At 45.8% G+C, this 22,670-nt stretch overlaps 1 protein-coding gene across 2 annotated transcripts in view; it reads left to right on the plus strand.

Moving 5' to 3' along the window:
- Positions 1 to 22,135, plus strand: part of ACER2 (alkaline ceramidase 2) — a 36,998-nt gene extending 14,863 nt beyond the window's left edge. For both annotated transcript variants that reach the window (XM_030292667.2, XM_030292666.2), the window contains exons 4-6: positions 6,485 to 6,622; positions 13,446 to 13,583; positions 17,553 to 22,135. In XM_030292667.2, coding sequence (XP_030148527.1) covers positions 6,485 to 6,622; positions 13,446 to 13,583; positions 17,553 to 17,739 — 463 coding nt within the window. In that variant the 3' untranslated portion in view covers positions 17,740 to 22,135. The remainder of the gene's footprint in view (positions 1 to 6,484; positions 6,623 to 13,445; positions 13,584 to 17,552) is intronic.
- Positions 22,136 to 22,670: the final 535 nt, after the last annotated feature.

Consider the following 22,670-nt stretch of genomic DNA (forward strand, 5'->3'; position numbering starts at 1 on the left):
AGCCACCCAGGTGCCCCACCATTGGCTACTCTTAGGAATGGGGTGGGGAGGGGAGAACCTTCGCGTTTGCTTTTGATCTATACTGCTGTACAGTTTTTGTTTTTAAAGAGTGCATGTTAATTTTTAACACTGAAAATGTATTTTAAAATGAGATAGGGAGAAGACCTACTTCAAGTGAACTAGCTGTACAGTTTTCATTGTACAAGAAGGATTTGAATTAAATAGTATTTTGAGTATCATCGAGCAGCTCAGGTATCCTCAAGGTTCCTGGATCACAAAACCACGAGGGAGTGAGCCAGCTGCTTACTAGAAGTGATAAGAAGGGCATTCCTGGTCTTGGGAGAAATACGGTCTCCTTGGCTGAGGCTTTCTCCTCAGTGGGGGAGGGAGGCTTTCATGTGTAGCAGGTTGGTTTGGGCGGTCTCCGGTTTCCAGTCTTGTGCGTGTTCCGCTTCGGTTACGGGACTGGAAAGGAAGCACTTAGAAAGCCCTGGGAGGTGGAGAAGGGGCTTCCTGACTCTGGCTGAGAAACATCATTTACTTTTGGCCTCTCCTTTGGTGTCGAAGGTGCCCACCGCTCACCTCCATCCTTGCCCTGAGGCTGGGGTGTGGGAGGTTGAGCGCTGAGGGGCCTCTTGGTTCTCAGATCTGAGCTTTCAAGTCCTGGGATCTGAGGGAGAAGCTGCGAGCATGAGAAGAATGGTTTTGTTTGTTCATGGCCCTCCAGAGGTGCCACTTGGAATTCCAAGCAACTATTTTTATTTTTATTTATTTATTTACAAAAAATTTTTTTTAATCTTTATTTTTGAGGGAGAGAGAGACAGAGCGTGAGCGGCAGAGGGGCAGAGAGAGAGGGAGACACAGAATCGGAAGCAGGTTCCAGGCTCTGAGCTGTCAGCACAGAGCCAGATGTGGGGCTCGAACTCATGAACCACGAGATCATGACCTGAGCTGGAGTTGGACGATTAACTGACCGAGCCACCCAGGCGCCCCTCCAAGTGACAGTTTTTAATGTGTTCATGATGTGAAAAAGAAAAACTTTCTCTTTCTTGAAGGGAGAAGTGGGGAAATGTTATGAGCAGGAGAGAGGAAAATGGATGTATTTCTAGAAGCTTACCAACTTTTAACAACAAAGCCCATATCATGGGGCAGAGAAGTCAGTACCACTTAGGACCTTTTTCATCGCAACACCCTGCACGTTTTCTCTGGGAAGATGTGACCCCACTGTTTTCAGCTTGGGCAGAGTCCTTGGGGGCCCTGAGCATCCCAGATGTTTATGTCCCTGGCTTTGGGAACGCCCTGGGTTTGAATCCTAGCTTTGCTGCCTACAAGCAGTGTGACTTGTCTTGATTCTTTAGCTTTCTATTTCCTCTTTTTTTTTTTTTAAATTTTTTTTTTTTCAACGTTTATTTATTTTTGGGACAGAGAGACAGAGCATGAATGGGGGAGGGGCAGAGAGAGAGGGAGACACAGAATCGGAAACAGGCTCCAGGCTCTGAGCCATCAGCCCAGAGCCTGACGCGGGGCTCAAACTCACGGACCGCGAGATCGTGACCTGGCTGAAGTCGGACGCTTAACCGACTGCGCCACCCAGGCGCCCCTCTATTTCCTCTTTTTTAAGTTTATTTATTTTGAGAGAGAAAGAGAGTGCGCACGAGCGGGGGAGGGGCCGAGAGAGGGAGGCAGAGGATCTGAAGCAGGCTCTGTGCTGAGAGCAAACAGCCTGATGCAGGGCCCGAACCCACGAACTGTGAGGTCACGACCCGAACCGAAGTCGGAAGCTTAACCAACTGAGCCACCCAGGCACCTGTTTCTTCACTTGTCAAACCAGGGAAATAATCATCTTGTGAGGGGATCCTGCAGAGCACACATGGTGAGCATACAGAGTTAGCTTTCATTACTACCAATGGCATATGGAGATTTCTGCCGAGCATTTCTGAGATACGCACGTACATTGAAGGAGAAAGTGGGAATGAACAAAGAAGAGGGATGGTGTTACGGGAGAACAACACGTTATAAATAAGGAGTTCAGGTCTATTCGTCCACCTTCAACTTGCCAGTGACAGGCAGAGCAAGACGACCAGACCCCTTTTTGTGAGCCTCACTGCCTGTGACATGGGGACAGGTGCAGCTCTGTGCCCAAGTGGTGGGCCAGACCAAGGACTTCACGTCAAAACCAGGGATTGTGTGGTTTCGCTGTTGAAATTTACCAGTTGACGTCTGTTTGTGATCTCGACTTTGCAGGAGTGGTTCTAAAAACACGTTAAAAGTAGCTCCAGCCTGAGATCTCTGGAGAAAGGAGAGCAGAGTGTGGTGGCTAAGGGATTGTATCAGACAGGCATGGATTTGGGTAATAGGTTTTGTTTTTAAAGCCCTGGTACCTCAGTTTGCTCATCTGTAAAGTGGAGATAAGAAGAGTACCTACCTCATGGGGTTGGAAATGTATGGGAAAATCCCGTAAAATATACACTACAGTGTCTTGTACAGAGTAAGGACTCAGTAAATGCTAGCAGTTATTACAAATGTCTAACATTGGTAAGTATTTTGAAGGTAAGGTCTAGAACAGCAGGGAAATTAACGTTTATGATATAAACAGGAATAGTTGGCAGGTCCTAAGAATCATCATACACTCAGCTGTTGATGGTTATTAATAAATAAAACATTGAAAAAAATTTATTTATCTTTACATTTTTTTTATGTTATTTTTTTTTTTTTTTTGAGAGAGAGGCAGCGTGTGAGCAGGGGAGGGGCAGAGAGAGAGAGGGAGACACAGAATCTGAAGCAGGCTCCAGGCTCTGAGCTGTCTGTGCTCCAGCACAGAGCCCGATACGGAGCTCGAACTCACAAACTATGAGATCTTGACCTGAGCTGAAGTCAGATGCTTAACTGACTGAGCCACCCAGGTGCCCCTTACTTACTTTTGAGAGGGGGGGAGGAGCAGAGAGAGTGGGGGACACAGAATCTGAAGCAGGTTCCAGGCTTTGAGCTGTCAGCACAGAGCCCAACATGGGGCTCGAACTCACGAACTGTGAGATAATGACCTGAGCCAAAGTCAGATGCTTAACCGACTGAGCCACCCAGGCACCCCGGTTATTAATAATTTTTTAAACATTTTTGTTTTGAGAAAATAAACTCCAAGAACAAAGAACTATTATAGGCTAATTGTTTCCACTTCTTAAAGATTTATCCTCCTGTGATTTTTTTTTTTTTTTTTTTTTTTTTTTTTTTTTACGATTTTGCCTCCACATGATCTAGGGACAGCTCTCACTTTATAATCCAATTCAGTTTTTGAATCCTGAGTTGCATGGGTGCAGACTGGGGTCTGGCCATCCTGCTCTAGCTGGGTAACTTGTGGCCAGGGGCTTAGACTCTCTGGGTCTTATCTGTTCCTTACTTATAAAACGACATGGGCAGACCTTCCAGGACCCACTGCTCTAGTCCTATGAATATCATGGTCTGGTTGTTCTAAATAGATCATGTTTTAGTCCTACAGGGTAGTTTAGAGCAGTAGATCTTAACCGGGGACATTTCCATCCCTTAAGAGACATCTGGGAAGTCTGTGGATATATTTTCGGTGGTTACGGTGATGGAGTTTTATCATCCATAAAATCAATTTTACTTTGGAAAAAGGGCTAAGGGTGCCTGGGTGGCTCAGTCAGTTAAGCATCCAACTTCAGCTCAGGTCATGATCTCATAGTTCAAGGGTTCGAGCCTCACGTCAGGCTCTATGCTGACAGCGCGAGCCTGCTTTGGATTCTCTCTCTCTCCCCCTCTCTATCCCTCCCCCTGCTCACACTCACGCTCTCTCTCGCCCTCTCTCAAAAATAAACATTTTTTTTTAAAAATGGCGGGGAGGCATTACCAGGTTTTTGCTATAGAAAAGGGGCCCAGGGTCTGATATGGTTGAAAACCACTGCTCTAATGGGTGGCTAATGATAACAGTAGCAGCTTTATTATAATATTATATTGATGGTGTTGGGCTACCAGGGTTTGATTGGGAGAATTGAAGAAGAAGGGGTGATAAGGGTTCCCTGACCTGGTGCTCCAGTTTGAGCCCACAATGGGCTGGAAAGTTGAGAACAGGACCAGAGACCACAGTAGGAGTTGCCTGGTGTCACTGATAAGGTAACACCCTGTCAGACCCCGTCCCTCCTGGACATTCCCAGCTCTCTGGTACCCAGGACCTCCGGGTACCCAGCTCTCTGGTACCCAGGACCCTGACTCTGGGGTCAGCGGGACTGTCCCTGTGACTTCTGTTGACTTCTGCTGGTTACAGATTTGTATGTTCATAGGTTGTTTTGTTGGCTAAGCCACCTTCTTGAAGCGCATTCCCTCACACCCTCTGGACCGACCTGGAGGTAGTCCGCCTGTGTTCTCCTTGAAGAAAGCAAGTTTCGTCAGGCTTGCTGCCTTTGAACTGTTTGGCAGACCTCTACAGAGCAACAGCAGCCCAGATTTTCCCCGAGAGTAGATCTGATTCACAGTAACATTACTTAAAGTCTCACTTGTTCTCACATGATGGTAATGATAACACTAAGAGTGGATTTGATCAGCACATACTGTGCATCGGGCACTGTGTGAAGTGCCTTAATACTTACGGGAACCCCACGGGGTAGAGAAACTTGGGGCGTAGAGCGTTTCGTGACTTGTCAAAGGTCCCACGGCTAGTACGAGATGGAAGGAGAAAAAGTGACACGCATCTGTTAGCTGGAACACCTGTGCTTAAATCGCCGTCGCCCTCACTAACCCAGCCCTCAGCCATGGATCTAGAGAAGCGATGCAATTTAGGAATGGTGGTTTTTTTGGTTTTTCCAATCTGAAAAGGCTGAAAGGCCTTGGTGTGGTTCATAGAATTTCAAAACCCAGTGAAAGAGTTATTGTGGGTCCATAAGAGTTATTGTGGGTGTGTGATGGGGGGAGGGGAGCTGCGGGCTGTGGTCCTCAGAGTGGAGCAGGTAGCCTTTCATCCAGTAGCAAAGGCTGCCAGCCAAGGCCAGGAGGAAAACAGGCTTCTCCTGAGAACTTGCTGCCTGGACCCTTTCCCACACATGTATTTTTTTTTCTCTGGTTGAAGTTCAGGGCTACAATTCCTGTCCATTCCAGTCAGAAAGTTGGCCGCCCCATCAATGATTTCCTGTGCCTTGATGATAAATGGTTTTCCTCTCTAAGAGATAAATTTGTATTTTGGAGGTCTCAATGCACTTTGATTTCTTTATAATGGAATTTCATTCAAATTAGTTTCCCAACTGTGACCTGTTCCAGGGCTCGCGGCCAAAGTAAATTGTGCTAATGAGGAATAAAAGAAACTTCAGGAAAATCATGTGCTCCTAAATTTCAGTCATGGATGAGGCCTTAGGGATCATCTAGTCCAGGCTTTTCATTTTATAGATAAGGAAATGGAGTCCCAGGGAGAGAAGGAGGAACGCGTCCGGGATCACGTCGCCACTTCTGGCACGTTCTACTGAAAGCACCTGCACTGAAGGGAGCGAGGATGGCATTTTTCTAAGATTTGTCAGGTCAAAGACTTGTCAACACAAAATTCCAGTGCATGCTAGACTGTGACTTGCCAGGACATAAAGACACGATTAGAATTTTTTCTTAAGACATGGTTTTGTGTACTAGACAGATTTTTTTTTTTTCCTTTTAAACTAGGGAGCTTTATAGTTTGTAAGTGGTCCCTGGTTTTCTTGTAAAAGTCTTACCCATTTGCCTTGTAGAACAGGGCTTGACAAGCTGTGAGCCAAATGGGTCCACTGCCTGTTTTTGCAAGTCAAGTTTTATTGGCATACAGCCGTGCCCAGTCACTTACTGTCCACAGTGGTGGACTTGAGTAGCTGCGGAGACCTTGTGACCTGCAACACCTAAAATATTTACTCTCTCACCCTTTATAGAAGTTTGCTAAACGCTGCTGTAAGAGATCTGAAAACAATAAAGAGAAAAAGGACACTAAGAAAATAATTATCCGTATCTTACCCTCAGGGACTTACATGGATTCTCATTTCACCAATCTCCTGGCTAATTTTTTTTTAAGTTTGTTTATTCATTTTTGAGAGAGAGAAAGAGAGAGAGAGAGAGAGAGAGAGAGAGAGAGAAAGTATGAGCAGGGGAGGAGCAGAGTAAGAGGGAGAGAGAGAATCCCAAGCAGGCTGTGTGCTGTCCGCACGGAGCCCAGCACAGGGCTCAGCCCCAAGAACCATGAGACCATGACTGGAGCTGAAATCAAGAGTCTGACACTCAACTGACTGAGCCACCCAGGTACCCCCTGGCTAAATATTTTGAAAATTTCTGGCTACTTCCTAAGAATAAACTCTTAGAAGTAGAATTAGTGAGCCCATGGTTGTGAGTGGGTTTTAGACTCCTGGTACCTTGCGCACGACGTCTTCTCAGCTTGCATTTCCGCCTGTGGTGCCTGTGCTTTGCCAGCATTCATCAAACAAACAAGACCTCCTTTGCTAACAGTTTGGTTTTGCTTCCATCGATTCAGGGGCAGGTTCAAGGCGGTGGTCTGTGTCCTGTCTGCGGTCACAACGTGCCTGGCGTTTGTCAAGCCTGCCATCAACAACATCTCTCTGATGACCCTGGGGGTTCCCTGCACTGTGCTCCTGGTTGCAGAGCTAAGGAGGTGGGTACCTTCATTCTTCCTGCCCACTCCTCAGGCTGCCCCTGGGGTGGGAACATACCGGCTTCTGGGGTTTTTGTTTGTTTGTTCATTTTTTACTGCCCTCAACTGTGGAAAAGGAATCGGACTCTTCACATAGAGTTAGTTTCTGACTATTGGATTGACAGCACATTTGATGGTTTGGTTCAAAACGTTAACGATCTCACTTCCAGAAAGAGGGGAGCAGCTGTTTAGTGGATGCAATATATCCCAGTGATCTGAAGCTAGCTTAGCAGGAAGATCTCAGGGACCTGGTGAATGCCCAGACCAGCCTGCCTAGACTTAATTCTGTACAAAGAATAGATCTGTTCCTAGGACGAGAATAAGGAGAAAAGTCCTAATGAGGCTATTGCATTCACACACAGAAGGAAAAACGAATGTCTATATATGAGGCAACATTGACTCCAGGTATAATACCGTTGACTGTGTTATTTTCCCTGAGGCTTAGTCTCTTATTTATAACCTATCAGGTAAAGCTTTTGCTATTTGCCTAAGGATTTTCCTTTGGAAAGTTGTATACTCAAGTTCAGGTTGATATCTACAAGTAGTTTAGCCTTGTGTGTACATGATTTCTTTAGCCCCCAAACACATCTAACCACTGTCCTTATTTTAATACCCTGAAAATGCAGCTTTTTCTTTGTGCCAGTGTTTAGAAATGCATTTTAATTCATGACTTTCTCATTGCTATGGATGTAGCGTGTCCTAACTGAAGTCTGGGGCCTCTCTTCCTTTGTGTGAGAGTTGCTCTGTGTAAGATGTTGTCAGCTCTCCCTTCAGTCTTTGAGAGGAGACATACGGTTCTTCCCACTGCTCTGCCTCTGGGGGTTGCTTTGAATGTCAGCAATACCAGGCAGGGTCAAAGGTGGTTGAAGAAGTATTTTAAGACACTGGCTGGCAGAGGAAAGAAGCTGTCCCATCTTGTCTTGTTGCTTTCCTTCGGTAGCCTTGGAAGAGTGGAAGAACAAGAGACTGGCTTGAGAACGCTACTAGACTTTTGAAGCTCTTTGGGAAACACACACGTTGTTAATAAAGAGATCTGAAATGAATTTGTAATGGTCCAGTGGTACTGGCTTATATTAGGCCTGATGTGAATAGAATGTTCTGGACGTAGGTTTCTTGAGAATTCACTGCAATCTAGTTCATTTTAACTCTTGAATCTAATATGTTTTAGCCTATAATTTTGTTAAAAAGTAGCTTAAGGAAAGAGAAAATATTTTTAATTAATATTTAGGGGCGCTTGAGTGCCTCAGTCAGTTAAGTGTCTGACTTCAGCTCAGCTCATGATCTCATGGTCGTGGGTTCGAGCCCCACATCGGGCTCTGTGCTGACAGCTCAGAGCCTGGAGCCTGCTTCAGATGCTGTGTCTCCCTCTCTCTGCCCCTCCACTGCTCACATTCTGTCTCTCTCAAAAATAAATAAATATTAAAATATTTAAACAAGAGCAAATGGGGTTAGGACAAGTGGTTAGGACAGATTACTGTTTAAATAAATTCTGCTTCACAAGTGTGATCTTTAAGCAAGGAAAAATTTTCCTTTAATACTCTAATCTTTGCACATAATTACAAAAGAAATAATCTGTTTCGTACTTGAGATCTTCGCCCCTGAAAAGCTAGCCATCACTGCAGCTGATTGGTCTCCATCATTGTAACAAATGGCAGCATCATGGGAAGTATCCCTCCATCCTGCCAGGGTCTGTCTTTCAGCCTAGGGATTATTCCCTTCTTTCTCTTATGCCTACTTTATTCCTGTAAATTGTCTACTGGTCCTTGATCCGCCTTTCAAAAAAAATTTTTTTTTAGTTTTTTAATTTCATTTAAACCCAAGTTAGTTAACGTACAGTGTGATGATGGTTTCAGAATTCAACGATTGATCACTTACAAATAATACCCAGTGCTCATCCCAACAAGTGCCCTCCTTAATGCCCATAACTCATTTAGCCCATCCCCCCTCCCAACACTCCTCTTAAAAGGTCTTTCCCTTTGGCCTGTAAAAACACTGGAGTCCCTCTTTCTTCCCTAGCAGTCAGCCTGGACTCAGTCCACGACTCTCTCCAGCCACCACCCTTTCTCTCCCTCATCTGTCACAGCCCAGCATCTTGGAAATGTTTATTTTATATATGTGTGTGTGTGTGTGTGTGTGTATAAGTGATCTCTATGCCCAACGTGGGGCTCGAACTCAAGACCCCAAGATCCAGACTCATACATTCTACCAGCTGCGCCAGCCAGGTGCCACAGCCCAACGTCTTTAAAAGTGGCCTTCATCCGCCCAGCTCTCATTTCTTCAGCCCGCTGCAGTCTAGCTTCTGTCCCACCTTGCTACCCAAGCCCCTCTTGGCTGTGTGTCCAGTGATGGTTTTTCAACGTAACTTCTGTGTTCTTCCCTCAGCTATTTGCGCAGTTCACCCCCCTCGTCCTTGAAACCTTCTGAGTGCCTCTTAGGATGCCACACCCTCCTGGGATGCCACTCCCTCCACGGCTTCTTTTCAGTCTCTCGTGTAAGCTCGTTTGCTGTGCACCTTTGCGGGTAGGGGTCCCTTCAGGTGACAGCTCACCTCGGCTCTTCTCCCTCTACATTTCCCCCGAAGGAGCTCATCCACAGCCTGCAAACATCTGCAAACAACTCCCAGCTGTGTGTCCGACCCCATCCTTCCTCCTCCCTCCACCACGGTGCATCTAGCTGCCTGTCCGACCTCTGTCCCCACCTGTCACAGCCATCTCGAGTTCAGCCAGATCACCGATCTGCGTTTTCCAGTTCTGGCTCTCCCAACATTTCCAGCAGCAGTAAATGGCACCATTTACCCATTTGCTCAAGACAGAAGCCTGGCTTCCTTTTCCTTTCCTGAGCATCCCCTCTGATCATAGTCATTTTTCTATTAGTTGACATTACAATTGAGATTAAAGTTCAATATCCCCAGTGTGGCCCCTTGCTTGCCTCTAATATTTTATGGAGTTGTTTTAGCCGACATCGCAGTTAGGATGAAGTTCAAAATCCTGACGTAGCCCCTGCCTGCTGTAGCTCTTTCCTGCATGAGGCTCCCTGCTATACTCTGCCCTCAGCCGTTTTGACCTTCCCTATCCCCAAGGGGGCTTAGTTCTTTCTGTCCCCAGATCCTTGTTCATACTGTCCCCTTCCTTCTGACCCTTCTGTTTGGCTCACTTCTGGCTCACCTTTGACTCACCTGTTTTGGCTCAACTGTTTATACGCCGTCATAGCACCTCAGACTTCTTTCTGGCCCCCAGCCTGACTGTAATTAAAAAATTATTTGTGCTGCTGTTTTGTTTACGGTCTGTCCCCTCTGCTTGATGTAGGCTCCATGGGCAGGAGTGGGGCCTCTACGTTCACTGCTGTGTCTCTGTCCCCACTGGGATCCCAGCAGGGAGAGAGAAGATGGTTGTTGGCCGTCTTTGATGCAATTCCCAGACGAAGAGAGGTCTTTGTTGCTCTTTGCATTTCCTTCCAGGACCTTCCCCATTGTCATTAGCAATGATCTGTAATGTGCCAGCCAAATATTTCTCCTCCCACCTCCCTCTGCTCAGAAGGAACTGGGGAAGCTTTTTGTTTCTCATTAGCCTCATTCCTAAAGCTTGTACCTCGTCTTTCCATATTTTCATCGTCCTTTCCGAACCTTCTCTCAGACAAGGAAGCAACAAAATTTTACTTGGGGTTATGATTGGACATTTACTGAAATTTGTGGTGGGGTCATATCACCCAGGGACTCAGGTGCATTTAACACCTTTTAAGGTTGGTGCTTTTCTTCTGATTATTAGGAGTGAGTCAGTTAAGGAAAACTTCGAGAATACAACAAAGGGTCAGGAAGAGAACTGTAGCCATCATCTCAGATTTTTTTTTTTATCCTAAAATAGGGCCCTCCTTGTATCTATCACTTTTGTTCTGTTGTTTTTTTTTTTCTCCATTTAACCTCACGTTTACATTTTGATCTAAGCCCTGAGAAATGGGAATAAAACCCAAAGGAACCCAGGTTTGGACAAGACCCACGGGGAGATATGCCTGGTCAGTAGCAGGCAGCAGGACCTGTCCCTCTAGAAACAGAGGAAGGGACATCATCAGGCCACCCTGAGACCTTGACTCTGCAGTGCTTTCCCCACATGTGACTCATCCCCTGACGTTCTGCCTCTCTTACCACTTCAGGATGGCTCTGCTCCTCCTCTGTTTCAGCTCCTCTTTCTCTGCCTCCTCAGGTCTCGGCTTCAAGGGCACCTTCTCGGATAGACCTTCCCTGACAGCCCCTCCCCCATTACACTGTCCACCAGTTTCCTTCCTGACACTCGTCACTAGCTGACATTGTTTTTATTGGTGTAATTATTCGTCAAATGTTCACGTAGGCACTGCCTTTCCAGCATATTGTGATGTGTTCTGGTGTGCTCCTTAAAAAAACAAAAACCTACAAATTTTGGCTTAAGTTTATTTATTTTGAGAGAGAACACACGTATGAGGGAGGGGCAGAGAGAGAGAGAGAATCCCAAGCAGGCTCCACACCAGCAGCATGGAGCCCTATGTGGGGCTCGAACTCATGAACCCTTGAGATTACAACCTGAGCCGAAACCAAGAGTCGGACGCTGAACCGACTGAGCCACCCAGCTGCCCCCAAAGTTTCTAGGTTTAATTGAGGGTACATGGGCCCTCTTGTACCAGATTGGCCATATTTGTTGACATTTGTTTTTGTCCATTTTCATTTTAAAATGGCAAGGCAAGGGTCCTGTTCATTTTGCCTTTCGTAGTGCCTGGCATGGCTTCAGAGAATTTGGTACACAGTCAACATGGTTAAATTTTTTTTTTTTAATCCAGAAAAAAAACCAGTGTGTTCCTAAGATCACTAGGATCTCATTAACATTTTCCTTTACTACCTTGTTTTATCTATTCATCCAGCAAGCGTTTATATCATGCCTATCCTGGGCTGGGCACTGCATACACTCGGGGCAGGTGTGGCTCCTCTCTCACTGATCTTGCAGTCTGGTTGGATACTAGACATATGACGAATAATTACACCAATAAAAACAACGTCAGCTAGTGACGAGTGTCAGGAAGGAAACTGGCGGGTGCCCCCGATGCGGACAATGTAATGGAGGAGGGGCGGTCAGGGAAAGTCCATCCGAGAAGGTGCCCTTGAAGCCGAGACCTGAGGAGGCAGAGAAAGAGGAGCTGAGACAGAGGAGCAGAGCCTCTGTGAGGGAGCTGCAGGTCTAAGAGTGCGCCGTTCAACAAAGCTAAGTCGGAATTGAGTCGCTCCGATCAGGGGCCTCTGTGGTCCCAAAACATGTTTTGAAAAATTTTCAAGGAATGCATTTAACTCTACAAAAGGGTATTTCAGTTTATTTTTTTCTGAGTAGGACTTTCTGAACGTACTGCCCATCCTGTTTTCACCGAGGCTTTTACTGATGCCTCTGCCAGGCAGCTGGGAAAGGTACCAGCAAGTGAGGCTTCGGACACCTTACTCGTTCAACAAATATGAACAAATAAACATGATCCCCTTCTCGGGTACAGATGTCACATTGGACCCTGGGACCGGGAAAGAGAGCTTGACTGACTGAGGAGTGGCCGGTGGGGGAGGGAGGGGGAAGGAGACTCTGAGGGAGGGTTTAGAAGGACCCTCAGCCACCAGCTGCCTCTGGACATTCCTCCCTAGGAACAGAAGTCACCCCGTTATGAGTGATTCGGGAACAACAAAAGGAAAATAGCAGTTGAAATTTCTTTGGGCTGTTAGTATTTGTTTCCGAAAAGCATCTTGTCCTAGCGTAGGTCAGAGTTCTTTCCTTCATTCAGCAAAGAGTGGGAGCCCTCTGTGTGCCCAGTGTTGTACCAGGGGAAGACCAGCTATCAACAAATAGCTATGACATGAAGGATGCTAGAAGGCTTATAATCCCTACAGAGGACATGACAGGAGAGGAGGGGGTAATGGGGAATTGGGAGGAATCACTTAGAGGGTGGAGACAGGTGGTACAATGGTTAAAGACAGTGATCAGGAAAGGGTTTACTGAGTGACATTTGAGCAGAGACTTGGGCGACAGCCATGTGGTTTTGTGAGAAAGAACATTCCAGGTGGCAGCAGCAGCCGATGCTGAGGTCTGGGGAACACGCCCGGGATATCTGACGAGCACAAGGATCCCCGGATGGCGTGGTGGATAAGCAGAGGCAGCGAGGGGCAGAGTATGTAGGAGAGCAGGTGGAGGGCAGAGGAGAAGCCGGGACGTGTGGGGCCTTGTGGGCTTTCCCTCTGGTTGGAAAGGAAGACACGGGAGGCTTTGAACGGAGCATGGAGAATGGACCGTGGGAATGAGGGTGGGAGGACACAGTTGCCATAACTCAGGCAGGAGAGGACGGTGGCCTGGATTCAGGCGGGGGGTGGTAGGAGAGGCCGGACTTTGGGTATATATCGAAGGCAGAGCTGCTGTGGGGTGTGTGGAAAGAGAACAAGGACTCCAAGACTCTTGGCCTGAGCTTCCGAAAGCATGGAAGATTCTTCGGAGCGGGCAGGGGGAGATCAGGAGTGCATTATGGACATGTTCAGTTTAGGTCCATAGCACACGTGGGTAGACACGTCAAGGCGGTCAGGTACGTGAGTGAGTCAGGGAGAGGCCTGGATGAGACACATTGGGGGCCATCTGTGTATGCACGGGGTCTACATCCACAAGCTTGTGGGGTGACAGTATGTTGGGCTGGACCTCCAGTGCCAAGGGCCTAGGGGGATGTGAGGAGCCAGAGGAAAGTGGCCAGCGAGCTGGGTGGCAACCAAGCCTGATGGCGACCTGCTTTCTGGATCCCTGTGCAGGTGCGACAACGTGCGTGTATTTAAGCTGGGCCTCTTCTCCGGCCTCTGGTGGACCCTTGCGCTCTTCTGCTGGATCAGTGACCGAGCCTTCTGTGAGCTGTTGTCCTCCTTCCACTTCCCCTACCTGCACTGCGTGTGGTAAGCCCCAGCGACCCCACGGGGATCTGCGCTTGTTGTCAGGCATCATTCTCCCTGCAGAGTGCGCGGGTGTGTGAGGGGACAGCACAGGCTGAGCGCCTTTCTCCTCACAGAGACCGTCAGGAAAGTGTGCTCAAAGGCGGAAGGGGCTCCAGGGAGCAGGCTTAGCCAGAACTAAAAGACCCAATTGTGCGTGTTTCAAGTCTGCGGTCTCTTACCTTTAGCTCCATTACTAAAGCATAAAGGAGCTTGAAAACCGAATCTGTAACCTGAGCGGTAGCTAGATCTCTAGGGAGGGGGGCGGAGGTGGGGGGTAGGGCTTGGGACAGATAGGATGTGGGGCCTGGGATGCCCAGGTGACAGCATCACAGGTCATCTGGGGACAGTCTCAGCCACTCCCTTTCCAGACAGAGACGGATGCTCAGAAGGGGAAAGTGAACTAATGCCTCACCTGGGCGTTCAGTCATAGGGAGTTGGAGCATCTATGCATTGGAATGCTCAGGTTACACGGTGAAGTTTGAAAATAAAAAGCAGCACGCGGTTTACTGAGCAACACTCAACAGTTTCCACTCAGGAAGCTGAGGGAGGAAGTCAGAGCGGTTTCTTCCCGGGAACTGCTTTAGTGACAAACCCAGAGTCCCGTTTCCCTCCACCCGCCACGACTTCTGATTGCAAGAGATAACAAGGACCAAGAGACATCTGCTTTAGGACGGCCCTTGTCAATTGAGAGCACCCAGGGAGAATTCTAGTGGTGAGGAGTTGGAAAAACTATCAGATCCAAGATTCAGAACAAGCTTGACTTCTGTCAGGCGATGCCTAGGACTCTGGTTTGGGAGAAGTCGTATGAATTCCTTTGAACATGAGAATTTGTATATATCTAGCAGGAGACACAATCTGCTCTCAGTGGAAGGCTTGGGGACTCCCAGAACTGTTCGCAGAAGACAAAGTAAAATAGCACAAACTGGAGATTCTAGTCTGAGGGTCCTTTGCCTGATATTTTTTAGGTTCAACTTCGACTTACAGTGTATAGATTCACTAGTATGAGTTTGTTGAGTTATAATGGAGATAATAAAATGCAGATTTTTTTAAATGTTTATTTTTGAAAGAGATCAAGGAAGGGGGGAAGGGCAGAGAGAGACAGAGACAGAAACAGAGCGCAAGAGGGGTGGGGCAGAGAAAGAGAGACAGAGACAGAGAGACAGAGTGAGAGCAGGGGAGGGGCAGAGAGAGAGGGAGGCACAGATACTGAAGCATGGTCCAGGCTGCAAGCTGTCAGCACAGAGCCTGATGCGGGGCTCGAACTCACAAACTTTGAGATCATGACCTGAGCTGAAGTCGGATGCTTAGCTGACTGAGCCACCCAGGTGCCCCTAAAATGTAGATTTTAAGTGTATGATTTGATGAGTTTTGATAAATGTGTACACGTGTGTAAAGATGACCTCATTCAAGATGTAGTACGTTTTTATTAATCCAATTTTAACAGTTTAAGCAAAATTTAAAAATTAGACTGTAATAACTTTGGCTCAAACTTAATTTGTTTCTAAGGGTTGTGTACTTCCTGCCTTGTTTTTCAAAGGTGAAAAACATCTTTTTGTACCAGTTGGGACGTTTTAAGAACAAATTTAAACCGAAGTATAGAGAGAGGCTCTCATAATTCTGTCTGCCAACGAGTGATAACCATTGTTCTCAACCTGAGGTTTATTCTTCTGGATTTTCAGATTTGTTTATTTAAGTAATTTCTGCACAATGGGACTCTAAACTCACGACCCCGAGAATCAAGGGTCACACGTGCTATGGACTGAGCCAGCCAAGTGCCCTTTCTTCCAGATTTTTGTCTATTTCTCTAATTCTACCTTTACTTATTTAAAAAAATGTCTTAAGTTTATGTATTTATTTTGAGGTGGGGGTGGGGAGGCTCAGGGAGGGCAGATAGAGAGGGAGAGAGAGTCCCAAGCAGGCTCTGCATTGTCAGCACAGAGCCCAACGTAGGGCTAGAACCCACGAACTGTGAGATCATGACCTGAGCCGTAACAGAGTCAGACACTTGACTGAGCCACTCAGGCTCCCCTCTAATTCTGCTTTTAAAGAACAATTCTATACATGATGCAAATGATCTTTTTTTTTTTTAAAGAGAATATTAGATATATTTACATCGATATCTCTAGATATCTATCTAGATATCTATGTATCTAGATATATGTCCAAATCCAGGGAGATTATATTAATGAACACTTTTTAAAAGTCTGTAAGATAATGCCTTTTACCCATACTGTCCTATATACTAGATATTATTAACTCTTGAATCTTAACCTGATTAAAAATATTTTTATTTTTGGGGCGCCTGGGTGGCGCAGTCGGTTAAGCGTCCGACTTCAGCCAGGTCACGATCTCGCGGTCCAGGAGTTCGAGCCCCGCGTCGGGCTCTGGGCTGATGGCTCAGAGCCTGGAGCCTGTTTCCGATTCTGTGTCTCCCTCTCTCTCTGCCCCTCCCCCGTTCATGCTCTGTCTCTCTCTGTCCCCAAAAAAAATAAAAATAAACGTTGAAAAAAAAAAATTAAAAAAAAAAATTTTTATTTTCATGTCTTTGTAAGAAAAATGCCCTTCTTATTGAACATCTTTTCCAACATAAGCTTACTCTTTGTATTTCTTCTCTTGAAAGGAGCCTTTTTGTTGGTCTTCTCTGCAGAGTATTTCTATTTTTAAAAATTTTTATCTAGCACCTAGTGCCTGGCACATAGTAGTAGGCAGTGGTTACTGTCCCATAACTAGGTGTGTGTGTCATGCAAATTTGCATCATTTTCAAGAGTATGGAGGGTACGACATGGAGCCCTCCTGGGGACAACATCCAGCATCAGTAATTATCCGCCTGAGGCCAATCTCGGCCTTGCTGTCTTCATCCACTGCCACTCCCACACTGATGGTTTCAAAGGGCATCCTGTGAAATGATTACTTTTTGAGAGTTCTTTGGAATATAGGGATTTTAACTCTTTGGTCATGTGAGTACAAATCCCCCCCCCCCCCTTTCCATTTGTCTTTGAGTATATAATGATATTTTGGGGCCATGTTGATTTTAAACATTCATATTCCAACATCTGTCAGTCTTTTCCTGTAGGGTTTCTGGGCTTTGTGTCATTATCAGAAAGGCCTCAGCCACCAAAGTTTATAAAAACACTTTCTTTGATTATATTTAAGAAATAGATTTAAAAGCTTTCATTCATCTAGAATTAGATTTCAGTCTAAGAGAAGGAAGGATTACATGCTTTTAATTTTTTTTTTTTTTTTACATTTTTATTTTTGAGAGACAGAGACAGAGCACAAGCGGGGGAGGGACAGAGAGAGGAGACCCAGAATCCGATGCAGACTCCAGGCTCTGAGCTGTCAGCACGGAGTCTGACACAGGGGTCGAACTCACAAACCGTGAGACCACGACCCGAGCCGAAGTCGGACGCTCAACTGACTGAGCCGCCCAGGCGCCCCAGGATCACATGCTTTTAAATGGTCCCTTGCTTGATAAAGATTCATGTTAAAACTTTTTACAGACACAGTAAAAAAGTTTCCCTGCTAAACTGTACACAAGCAGTTTAATCAGTATAAAATGATTCCTAATAAAGAGCATTAACTATGTGTAAGCGACCTTGGAGTAAGAAGGTGGGATCCAATCAGACGTGCTCAGTTCCCTCCATCTTCCTAGCACTGGTTTTAAATCTTTGGGTGTCAGTTGAGTGTCAAAGGCATTTGCATGTTTGCTCCTATTAGAACTTTCTGAAACAGGCCCTGTTTGCTCCAGATTTATCACTCTCCTGCTCTTCTGGAGATTATTGGTCACCTTCACCCCTTCCTAATTGAAAAAGGCACTGGGCTGTCATTACAGCCAGGAGTGGTGGGCTGGCCCAGCGGGAGGGGCAGGCTAGCGTGAAGGTGGCCATCTTTGCCTGTGTCAGGTGCTCACTCCCTGTGTCCTTCTCGCAGGCACATCCTCATCTGCCTCGCTGCCTACCTGGGCTGTGTATGCTTTGCCTACTTTGATGCAGCCTCCGAGATCCCTGAGCAGGGCCCCGTCATCAAGTTCTGGCCCAGCGAGAAGTGGGCCTTCATCGGCGTGCCTTACGTATCCCTCCTGTGTGCCAGCAAGAAATCACCAGTCAAGATCACGTGATGGCATGGCCGTGGTGGCTTGGCTTCTCTGCTTATTTTCCCTGATGCACGGGCTCCTTTTGCCAGCAAAGACAGCCGGGGGCTTGCAGAGTCCGGGGTAGGGCCTGTCTTTTAAAAGTTCTGTTCCCTTGGGCTCAACTAACGTGTCTGTGGCCCGCCAGGACTCTACCATGCAGGGGGAGGAAGGTCTTCCCCTTTCCCAAAGATGGAAAGTGGAGGGCTGAGGGGCACCAGGTGGAACTTCTCAGCCTCTTCCAGATGCAGTAGTTTGTTGGGCTGTATCCTTTCTGGCAATGGCAGAGCAGTCCCTCGGGGAGCCCATTTCCCAGTGGGAGATGGGTCCAGACTCGACCATTCCCATGTGCTCTCCGTGTCAACTCTCCTGCTGACCGACAGGCCCTGCGACAGACTCAGACCTCTGTCTGATGGAAGATCCCAGGGATTTTCATTTGAGGAAACTGTCCTAAAACAAGACCAAGCCAATGAAATCCACACAGGGCTAATGGCTAAGGAGGCATCCATGTAGAGCTCTCCGTAACCAGGTTTTACATGCACTTGTGAATCTTTTCTCTACTACCTCTGCTGAGAGATGGGGATTTGACTTCAGAGGAGGGTGAAGCAGACGAGAAAAACCCTCTGTGCCAAAAGCTACACTCTGCTTTAAGCCATTCTTGAAGATGAGCACAATTTTTAGATGTGGACATTGTTGGCCCCCTCCCCAAACCAACGGTCACACACACACACAGGATAGTTGTGGTGTGAGCAGGTCTGCACACAGACCCCGGCTCCTTAGTGCCGAGCTCCGTAAGGTCAGGCTTCATGACAGTCACGGTGGGAGTCGTGCCTGGTTCAACGTCTGGAGCAGACATGAAGTTCTGGAAACTTGTGCTGATTGGAAGCCTTCTGGATGCTCTTCCATTTGGAAGTTATCCCCCAAAATGTCACCTCTTCTTTCTGCAAGATTTCCTGCGGGAATCATACTCCATATTCTCCCAGTACAAGGTGCTTCCTGTGGTTTCTCCAAGGATTTGATAGCTGCTCTTCTCGAGAACTGTGGCTCTTTGGGTCGTGGGTGCAGCAGGCAATGCTGTTGGCCTTCTCAGTTTTTCCTCACCTGAAGGGACACTAGCCAAAACTAATCTCTTCATTGGGCCGAATGAGGACTCTAAAACGGTCATCAAGGTGTGAGGGGGAATGCATGACCTCAGGGATACTCACTTTAACTGACATCTCCCGCTTTGCAACATTCCATCATGAAAGAGGGCAGGACAGACATGTCCTTGTGTGGATGGGAGTCCTGTCGCTAAGGATCTAATAAGAGTTGGGCAGGACCAGCGCGTGGCAGGTCTAGGAACTTTGGCTCCAGTTAGAATTTGCACAGGATCGAAGGTGAAAAGTCCAATAAGGAACTGAATTGAGAGTTTAAAAATGAAGGACTTTATTCTGCTTCTGTGGTTTTCAAGTTATTTTTAGCAGAACCCTATCATCAAGGAACCCAAATGTGTGATAGATGGTGCATTCTAGTAGTTTAAATTTAAGGCTAAACTTCTACATTTCCCTTAATGTCATGCAGCGAAAAATGCAAGTTAAATTGGTGGTTTCCATGGTAAAAAATTTGGGATTGAAGGAGTGTACCCTGTTTATTATAGCTTAAAAATATACTTTAAAGATGGTATTTAAGTATTTGTGGGGCTTCTAGTGCACTTCTGAGACCTAGGTGGTTCATGCACTACCTAGAGTTTTGTTTTGTTTTTTAAATTTTTAATGTTTATTTTTGAGAAAGAGAGACAGAGCACAAATGGGGGAGGGGCAGAGAGAGAGAGAGACACAGAATCCGAAGGAAAATCTGAGCTGTCAGCACAGAGCCCATCGTGGGGCTTGAACCCACAAACTGTGAGATCATGACCTGAACTGGAGTCAGATACTTAACCAACTGAACCACCCAGGCGCCCTGGAACCACCTAGAGTTTTAAAACTGCTGTTCAGTCTTTGGGTTTAAAGTCTAGAATTTTTTCAAAGGGAATTAGACTGTCCTCACTTCAGATGGACTTCCCAGGTTTGGATTCTGGTGTCATTTATTCTGGAGTATAAAAATGCTCCAAAGTAGGGGGAAGCTTTGATTTACTTTAAGTCCAGCTGTCTTAGTGCGGAAGCATACATGAGGAGAAGGGGCCGTGGGAAGTGTTTGTGCTCTATGGGAGGTTTAATTTCCATCTCAAGGGCTCCTCAGTGATGAGAGCATTGTTCCAGCAGTTAAGGAGGGTGTGGGTCTCTCGATCAGGTAAAGGGGTAGGTCCCTGGGGAACACCACCTTCTAACTCCCAACTCTTTGACCTTACTCTTCTGGAAATTTCTTAGTGTCCTTTGGAAATAGAGATAAGCTGGGACTGCTGGAAATGAGGAAATAAGTGCCCTGACAGGGCTGTTGCCATCTACCTTCTACAAGAAGAATGGCTTAAGATGTCAGAAGGAATGCTTTTGTTGTAAAAAAAAAAAAACAAAAACAAAAACAAAAACAAAAAGAAAAACAAAAAGAAAAACAAAACAAAAACCAAAAAACAAACCAGAAGGCCCTTCTAGAGATTGGTTTTGATGAGCTAAGGGCTGATAACAGGTATGGAATGGGGTATATTTTAGGAGGACAAAAACATAACTTCTACTTTTGAACAAAAATCGCTATAGCTTGTTAGTGTGAAGATGGTAAATCAAGAAAGTAGGAGTTTAAAGATTTTATTTGAAGTTAGGTTTATGGCATCATTCATGTTTATATTTACGATGCTTTTATAGCACTCCAGGCTCTTGAAGAGAATTAGAAAGCTGCAGGAAAGTTGAAGAGAAAAAAGTAGTCTGCATTTCTATTGTCCAAGGACAATCATTGTTAATATTTTGGCATTTTGGTGTATTTCCTCATCTTTTTTTCTTCTCCCAATAGAGTTGTAAATAGAGGTCTTTTAGCATGCACAGTTCATCTGGTAGCTCGAATGGAATGTAAATGTCAGTTGCGTATTTTCCGCGAAGAGCAGCTTTTGGAATACACTTGAGTTAGCTCTGCACTTGAGAGCTCATCACTGGATTCTGACTTACTGCTGAGTCTTTTTACATTGAGCCGGACATGAATAGGTCCTGAGAAATAATGAACCGAAGTCTACTTTTTGTTAGGCCTCTGCACTTGGGTTGACGAACTACAGAAAATAGCTATTTAATAGATGGCTCTGCAGGTTGTGAGGTTTTCAGATTTTAAAAAAGTGAATAGCTTATTGATGTGCAATCAAGAATCTTTGTTTGTTTTTTTCCCCCTGATAACGCAGGGAAGTGGAAAGTTGACATTCGGGAATTAGGTCATGGCTGTTACTCACCGTGGCAGTCAGATACTTGTTCTGCTTAGATAGAATTTGCCTGATGGAACTGGATCTAGGATATTAAACATTAGTATCCTAGTTATCAAGGAATCACTTAAGTCAGCGATTCTTATTTTATTAGTGTTTGGTTGAATGCAGACCTTTAAGAAAGCTTTTCTCCTTTTGATGATTAGGATTATACTATTAGCATGTCAGTGAATATATTTAAGGTGTGTGGGAGAAGAGATGACTGAATCTGTTCGGTAACAGGCTACTTTTGGGGGAAATCTGCCTGTCCCTCTGATTAGTGCCTACTACATTCATTATGGATCAGAGATGTTCTGTTGGGGGACCTAAGCTCAATGGTCATCAAGCACAGACTTTCTAAAAATACCGCAACTTGTCCTGTTTATTGGCTTTCTCAGGTGTGTAAAAACTAGTCACCAGTTCCTCACGCTTACGTGAGCCAGGGCCATGTTGGGGGCTCTGAGAGTGGGGTAGAGTCTTCCTTGGCTCTTTATCCCATGGGGCTGGCATGAGACCATCTCTGAGGAACAGGTGAGGGCTGAAGCTTGCCCAACCGGAGCCCCTCTCATAGCTCCTTTCCCCCAGATGAGCTTGGAACCTTTCATTGCCAGCTCTTGGCCGGGGTGCTCCCATTCCAGCTGGCCAAAGAGAATGCTCAGGCCAGGTTGGGGTGCTTAATGGATTTTACATACTCCTACAGGCAAAAAAAAAAAAAAAAAAAGCCTCTAAAGGACTGATTGTTTAAATTGTTTCTTTCTGTGTATGTTAAGCCAGGTTTAAGAGTATTTTATAATCACAGTATGTAATCAGAGCATATATAGTATTTTTAGACCTATTCCTTGTTTTATACTTTAGATAGGTTGTGCCGTCTTAGGGTGGTGTGCCCAGTGGCTGTGGGAGCAGTTAATGTCCATTGTTTGGGAGCGTTTTAAGGCCTTTTGAAATGGAGCTTTTGCACTTTATACTATTTTTGGGAACTATGAGTTATATTTCAATATTAAAGCCATAAGTGGCATTTTCTGTGAATGAAAATATGTTTATGTTTGTGTTTGTTTCCAAAATGATTCTGAAATATCTGAAAGGGAAAAATGCATCTAATGGATTGGAGAGCAAAGCACATTTTCCTGAATTAGTTTGAGTGAATTTGGGTAGCCTTGCTATTCAACACACTTAGGATTAGCGTAGTTGTTTCTTCTCAGAGCTGTGAAATTAACACACCAAAGTATTTCCAGTACAAAGTGCCTAAAAACAGATTATTTTTATTAGAAGGTCTAGAATTAAGTCATGGATGTAAAAGCTCAAATATAGAAAACTACTCTATGCTGGATTTTCCCCCGTCATTGGAAGGAGGATCATATAAGATTTCAAAATAGTAAATGACTTTATTTAGCAGGAAAGTTCCTACGTATTTTGATGTTTATTTTTGAGAGAGACAGAGCGAGCATGAGTGGGGGGAGGGGCAGAGAGCGAGGGAGGCACAGAATTCGAAGGAGGCTCCAGGCTGTGAGCTGTCAGCACGGAGCCTGACACGGAGCTCGAACCCATGGAACTGTGAAATCAAGGCTTG

This window comes from Lynx canadensis, chromosome D4, assembly GCF_007474595.2.
Source record: "Lynx canadensis isolate LIC74 chromosome D4, mLynCan4.pri.v2, whole genome shotgun sequence".
NCBI lineage: Eukaryota > Metazoa > Chordata > Mammalia > Carnivora > Felidae > Lynx > Lynx canadensis.